The following is a 7163-nucleotide window of genomic DNA, read 5'->3' on the forward strand; positions in this document are numbered from 1 at the left end:
ACCGACCAATGCCCACCCCTAATGATAAGAGTGCAATAATTGATCTCAGCACATCGAGCCATCCAGATACCTAGTGTCATTATAATAATATTGTTTTATAGTGTAGTCTGTTTTTTTTGGTAGTCAGTTTAGAGTGTTGTCTAAAACAATAGTTGCTACTCATTGTCAATATAAAAATAATGAATAAACTTCTTTTCCTTAAATTTTCTATCATATTTTAGTATAGTCGTATTTTGTTTATTATTAGTTTTTCATATTTGGCATGTATATTTATATTTTATTTTATTTAGTATTCTCTTCGTTTAAAAAAGAATGATCGACTTTCTTTTTAGTCCATTTAAAAAAGAATGATCCTTTCCCTTTTTAGCAACTTTTTAATTTTAACTTTCACATGACATGTTTAAGACTATAAGATTGAAGAACATTTTGATTCATTTAACATATCTTTAAATTAACATCATAAGATTTAAAAGTTTTTTTATTTTCTTAAACTTTATGCCAAATCAAACTAGGCCACTTTTTTTAAAACGGAGCGAGTATTAGTTTTCTACATTTGGCATATTAGTATATTTTAGTATTTGTATTTTATTTATTATTAGTTTTCTATATTTGCATGCATATTATATTTTATTTAGTATTAGTTTTCTACATTTGGCATATTCATTTTTTACTTTAATCTTTATAGAAATTTTAATTAATTTAAAGAAATATTAAAAAGATAGATTTGTAAGTGAAATTTTTTAATATTGAATAAAAATTTAAATAGTATTTCTAAAATTCAGACAATATAAATATAGAATTAGATACATTAAGTTTAGAGGGGGAGTTTACTGTAATTTTCTCTTACACCCATGATGTGTTATGAGATGGTTGGTACTGCAGTAGTGGCCTAGTGGGTATAGCCATTGAGTGCCAAGTTGAGGGATAGTATAACACATGGCAGCGCCTGCTGAGTAGCTAACTGTTGGTATACAGAGTTTTCGCCCCTTATTCATCCCCTTCAAACACCAAACATCTCAATTTTGATCAATTCCATCATTCGGAATAAATCAAAACCTTTGCAGAGCAGCATTACGGGTATTTTTTTTATAAGCCAGTGTTCGGCTCGGCTTATGCGCAACTTGTAGCCTTACAGGTACCTTTTCTGTCTATACAACATATGAATATTTGTTGTTATTTTATTTAACTGTGAAAGGGAATCTGGCTGCCTGTGTAAGCTTCAGTTGATTATCCTCCGTGTATATAAAAATATCGTAATCGAGAAGAGAAAAGTCTAATTTAATTAGATTTGGTCAGTTATTTAGGAAATTGAAGTACCGAAAAAGAAACACCAAATTGAACCTTTTTCAGAACTATACATTGCCTTCATTGGATGTGCGTGAACAAAGACGTAGGGGTCATTTGGTATGGTAGAATGTATAAGAATAGTATTAAATAAGGTATATTCGTTGTTGTGAGATTAGTTATGCTAGGATCATTTCTTATTCACTTTTTGGTTTGGTATATTAAGTGTAGTTCTGTCTTTAACCATGCTTATTCATGTATTAGTTATTCTGATATTCTAATTCATGCTATGATTTTCTATGTATTAGTTATATCCCTATGGTACTGGATAAGGTTATATATAGATTGGAAATCTTACCAAATAAAGGATTAAATAATATCACGACTAATACATGTATTAATTTCTCTAATACATCCTACCAAATGGGTTATTACCACCTGGGTTGTTACCACCTTTCGTAAAAAACTGTGTGGGCTCCGCTCAAAACAGACAATACCTATTCAGGTTAAAAGTATCTGTATCTATGGGCTGTTATAACCCAATAGTCTTTAGTTTCAAATTCACACAATAAAAAGAAGTATAAATATATCTGTTAATCCGTATGTGTGTTCGATGTATCTGTCACATCATCTGAACCATCACTTGGCCATGTCATCGTGGCATGCCTCTGAGATACCCAGGCCGACAGCACAAACATAAAAAACAGAGTGAAAGAGTTTCACGTTATGATGTTTATTTTTGAGAGGGTACCTAGCAGAAAGAGATTTTCCTGTTAGCATTAGTTTCATTATTCAGAATTATTCTTAAGTGGAATTTACGCTACTCTTAACTAGATAGTATGGAACAGCTACTTATGAGTCCAAAAACATGTTTTGAACATGGAAATACAAAGTTACATACATTTGTAATAGGTTCTAATGAGTCACAGAAATGTTCAATCAAGAGTATGAATTAGTTTGTAGCAACGAAGTTTTCCTTTTCCGATTGGAGATTCTACTATCTTGTTCAAAATTTATCAATCTTATGGTTCTCTTGGTTGTTCTCAGAATATATTCTTAGAACCAGGTCCTCCTCTTTGAGTATATTGAAGTAAATGGCACAAGCGAAAACTACGGAAAATACGTCGAAACTTGCAAGCTATGATGCTTACTTTGAGAAGGTCCAGAGCAGAAAGAAACTGCCCCGTAATTTACAGGAAACTTTAACTGATGCATTTGCAAAAATTCCAGTTTCATCCTTCCCTCAAGTTCCTGGAGGCAAAGGTATCTCATATAAGTTTTCTCGTCATTATGTTTTTGATATCCAATTTTGTATCCTAACCGGCTTCCTATACCTCATTTCAGTGATTGAAATAGACGCTGAGACTACTATTGGTGATGCTGTCAAAATTCTTTCTGAATCCAACATCCTCTCAGTTCCGGTAAAGAATCCAGCTGCTCAGAATAGTTCAGATTGGAGAGAAAGGTACTTAGGTGTCCTTGATTACTCTGCTATTGTGCTTTGGGTGCTGGAGGGTGCAGAAACAGCAGCAGCTGCCTTATCAGCAAGTTCAGCAGCAGCAGCCGGAGTCGGAGCAGGTAGTGTGGGTGCTCTTGGAGCACTGGCATTGGGTGCAACAGGTCCTGCTGCAGTTGCCGGTCTAACGGTGGCTGCAGTTGGTGCAGCTGTGGCAGGTGGAGTGGCTGCAGATCGAGGAGCGGGAAAGGATGCTCCAACTGCAGCTGATATGTTGGGTGAAGATTTTTACAAGGTTATCCTTCAAGAAGAGCCCTTCAAGTCAACGAAGGTGAGCAGTCCTTCTAAAGGATTTCCCTCGAGCTTCTACTAAATCACTCTAGCGTTTTGATTGTCTAAATTATTTGCTGCTTCTTCATGTCTTAGTATCCTTGAACATGTAAAATAGTGATCAAATTGGAGAACAACAAAAGCTGTACTGAAAATATATTCAGAGAATTTGACAGGAACACACATGACAAGGTCCAGTAATTATATTTGCAGGTGAGCTCCATTATAAAATCCTATCGGTGGGCACCATTTGTTCCAGTAGCAACGGACAGTTCTATGTTGAGTGTCTTGCTGTTGCTATCAAAATATAGGCTGCGGAATGTACCTGTGATAGAAAGGGGAAGTCCATTCCTTAAGAACTTCATAACTCAATCGGCCGTGGTACGGGGTCTTGTAGGATGCAAAGGGAGGGATTGGTTTGACTGCATCTCTGCGCACCCTATATCAGAACTCGGCCTCCCATACATGTCCGCTGATGAGGTCAGTTATTTGTTGCTCCTGACATTATGTATTATTATTTTGATATCACAAAATTTGGTGATGGAAAGTCCGTTTTCCAATGTGTATACCAGGTTATTAGTGTCCGAAACGATGAACTGATTTTGGAAGCATTCAAGAAAATGAGAGATAACAATATTGGAGGTCTGCCAGTTGTTGAAGGACCGAAGAAGAAGATAGTTGGCAACGTAAGCATAAGAGACGTCAGATTCTTGTTACTCAGACCTGAACTCTTCTCCAATTTTAGGTATGTAGTACATTCTAACTTGCTACTCTTTGATAGCTTTTATGATAATTAGAGTTCTGATTCTAGAGAGCCTCTCTCGTTGCTGAACTTATGCAAGAAAACCAGAAAATAGATATATCACAGTTGAACTCAAATACTCAAATGACAAGATGGTTAGGCCTCTGTCATATGGTAGCTCGTAAATGTTCTCTGTTTCGCTGCGCTTTTACCTAACTTTGCCTGTTAAATCACAGGCAGCTGACAGTCACGGGCTTCATGAACACAGTTGCTTCGGCAACCCATGATGCTACAAAGGTGGCTACACCAATAACATGCAAGCTTGGTTCAACTCTTTCTAGTGTAATAGACACTCTTGCGTCCAAGTTAGTTCACAGGATCTATGTCACTGCTGAGGATGATGAGGAAGTGGTCGGTGTGATTACACTCAGAGATGTCATTTCTTGCTTCATCTATGAACCACAAAACTTCTTTGATAACTATTTTGGATTTTCTGCACAAGAAATGCTCGTAAAATGATATGTTTCTGTTGGTGAAAATAAGCAGGATATGGGCAAGCGATGCAGTCAAAAGAACCAGCATCAGGTTTTGGTATAAGATCCAAGAGATACGCTCTTTTACCAGTTTAACATGTACAAGATGATCCTTTTTATGTCACTCCGGCAGCACTATCGCTTGCTAGTTTTTTTGAGTTTGCTTTTTGGGTTTTTCCTATTCATTCACCGCTGGTTGTCTTCCTAGCTGGCATGAAATTTAAGGTTCCATAAAACTTTTTCTAATGCGAAGTTCTTGCTTTGTATGACTGTAATATCAAGAGTGAAACTATGACACTATTGTAAGAGAATTTAGGACCTACCATTTTCTACCAAGTTTCATCTGCAAGGGTATCGACCTAGCTCCCCTTCGAGTTTGTACTTAGCTTTTGCTTTTACTCAAGTAAAATTCAACCCCCTCTTGGCGGCATCCCTTTTTTGACAAAATGTGTTGCCGTGGTAGTTGAACGAGTTGGCATTTGTTATGTTGATAGTTCAATGTGTGAGCAACATGATCGTTAGGTAGGGAAACTTACTAGTATTACAACCCTTATCAGAAAGTGGAAGTACATTGATCTATAGTATCTACTAGCTATTTCACCCAATGCAAAAGGCAAAAAGTGAAAGCATCACTGGTCCAAGTTGGATGGAACTTGGCCAGATCAATTGAATATCCAAGGCCAACATTAAACACAACCATAGCTAATTGATGAACCCGCATAGACGGTAGCGCCAGTGTTGAATGACCACAAGATTTTTCCAGTATTGGCATCAAAGCCATTGGGAGGTCCATTAGGAGGCACAGATCCTGCAAAAAGAATCCCATTGACTATGTTGACTGGCCCGTGAGGCGAGTCGTTGCTCGGGTTTGCAGTGGTCCATAGGGTGTCGCCTGTGCTTGCATCCGATGCCACCCATCCACGACCTGCTGTTGTCTGAGTAGAAAGTGCCAGGGGGAATGGAACACTATCTGCATTGACTATGTTTTGTGTAAATTTCGCGTCCCATCTGTGTCTGCACTCCGTACTCCTCTCTCCAAGCTCCCGGTCCTGCTTTCTATATCATACGAATTAATTAGTTATAGCAAGTTATTTACTTTATTTTATGTGTTACCAAATTAAGTTTAATATAGATTCTACATGTTTTATAGTAACCTCAGCAGCGAAGGCGAGAATCCATGACGGCGCTGAAAAGACCAAAATTTCACACCTAAAGATTTGAACTAGTAAGTTAAAGTTGCAATTCTCGAACCTTCTTTGCTACTATACTAGAATCTTAGTATCAAAGGGGTCCAACATATTATACCCGTTAACAAAAAGAATTCATTTTCATCCTAAATAGAGTAACTTTTTAGCAATTGAACCCTAGCCACAACATAGCTCCACTCCTGCTTAACCTCTGAAGGTGTAAAACAACTGTGTAATGTTGTCAGTGCGCACAAGTTAAATAATCCTAGGCCAAAATGCGTAGTTATTGTTATTTAATTTTCATTCTTCCTCTCTGAAAAACATGTCTTTTGTGTTTGTTGAGTGTAAAAATGTTTACCTATGTATACACTACCCTAAAATATTGTTTGATGATGACAAGGAGAACTTGAAAAATGCAAATTCTGGTTATAAGGACTTCACCTGAACCCAAACGATATGGCAAGTGTTGCGATCAAGCGCCCAAGCAAAGGCACTTTTCTTCGCTGTCATCACCACATGACGGAAATCAGCATCCAAGTTAGGCTCTGGCGGGCAATCAGGAATTTTAGGAATCAAACAAGTGAAATAAAAAACGCAGTATCCTCCAAGCATTGTGGCGCAAGCAATTTCTCCAGAATCCACATCCTGTGCAAGAATTGATACAAGATGAACATCTTCACCAAAACTGATCAGGAACAGCTGATGGTGTCGTTAGATTGTTGTGTTTTTCTTGACGTCTCAGCACATCCGGTGGTGCTACGTAGAGATTTCCAGTTCCTACAAAGGTGAATCCTTTGGTTACGTCGATCTCAGGGCTTCTTTCCCATATTACTGCCCTGGAGTAACCACCTAGTCTTCCAACGTTGTCTGGGAGTGTGTATGTCATATTGTTGCACCAGTTCGAACATTTAGTTTTACCAGTCCGCCTCCTAATGTGCATTATTTTGCAGCTGGGTACTGAAGTTGAGATCAGTTCTCTTTAGTGGTTGATCTATGAAACTGATAATACTAAAGCTGATTAACTAAATCTGCTCATATCAATGACTGAGTTTTGAGTTTGCTACTATCAACTGACTAAATCTATGATCAAACCTTTCTAACAAATGATCTCTAAATCCACTAATAATGATAAAGAATGATTGTATCTGATATTAGACCTATCTAGCAGAAGATCTCTGAATCTTTTAATAATAAAAATGACGGTCTGAGTTTGAGATTAGGCCTATGTAAAGGGTGATATCCAGCTCTACTAGTACTGATACTGATTAACTTTATGTGAGACCAGACCTATCTAGTGGGTGGTCCATGAATCTATGGAACTATATAAGTTCCTTACTAAGATGGGTGACTGTATCTGACTGTCCTGATTTCTGAGTTCTACTCTGAAGACTGATACTGAAACTACAACTGTGGGAGTTCTCAACTGACATGCCCCAAATTTTATCTAGCAGGGTCCAACCTGTAACCCCAGCTGGAAGGGTGTCAATATCGTGCCATGGGTAAAGACCTTTGCTATGGTCAAGACTCTCTAACGGGTGACCCTGAACAGGAAGTCAAGCCTAAGGCGACATGATAGTCAAGACTTAATCTAACGAGTGGCTCCTGGTCCTATGCTGGCTATGCAGTTCTGG

At 37.7% G+C, this 7163-nt stretch overlaps 2 protein-coding genes across 2 annotated transcripts; one reads left to right on the forward strand and one right to left on the reverse strand.

The window, feature by feature from the left end:
* The first annotated feature begins 794 nt into the window (after positions 1 to 794).
* Positions 795 to 4681, forward strand: LOC107878238 (SNF1-related protein kinase regulatory subunit gamma-1-like). Its single transcript, XM_016725159.2, has 6 exons — positions 795 to 1135; positions 2332 to 2547; positions 2629 to 3071; positions 3284 to 3550; positions 3643 to 3815; positions 4049 to 4681. The coding sequence occupies exons 2-6, from the start codon at positions 2379 to 2381 to the stop codon at positions 4329 to 4331; spliced, it is 1335 nt and encodes a 444-aa protein (XP_016580645.1). The 5' UTR covers positions 795 to 1135; positions 2332 to 2378; the 3' UTR covers positions 4332 to 4681.
* Positions 4682 to 5031: 350 nt separating this feature from the next.
* On the reverse strand, positions 5032 to 6418 carry LOC107857731. Its single transcript, XM_047411302.1, has 4 exons — positions 6230 to 6418; positions 5974 to 6177; positions 5500 to 5531; positions 5032 to 5401 (listed from the first exon to the last, which is right to left on the reverse strand). Exons 1-4 carry the CDS (start codon positions 6416 to 6418, stop codon positions 5032 to 5034), a joined length of 795 nt encoding a protein of 264 aa, XP_047267258.1.
* Between the last annotated feature and the right edge of the window lie 745 nt (positions 6419 to 7163).

This window comes from Capsicum annuum, chromosome 1 (genome assembly GCF_002878395.1).
Source record: "Capsicum annuum cultivar UCD-10X-F1 chromosome 1, UCD10Xv1.1, whole genome shotgun sequence".
Classification (NCBI taxonomy): domain Eukaryota; kingdom Viridiplantae; phylum Streptophyta; class Magnoliopsida; order Solanales; family Solanaceae; genus Capsicum; species Capsicum annuum.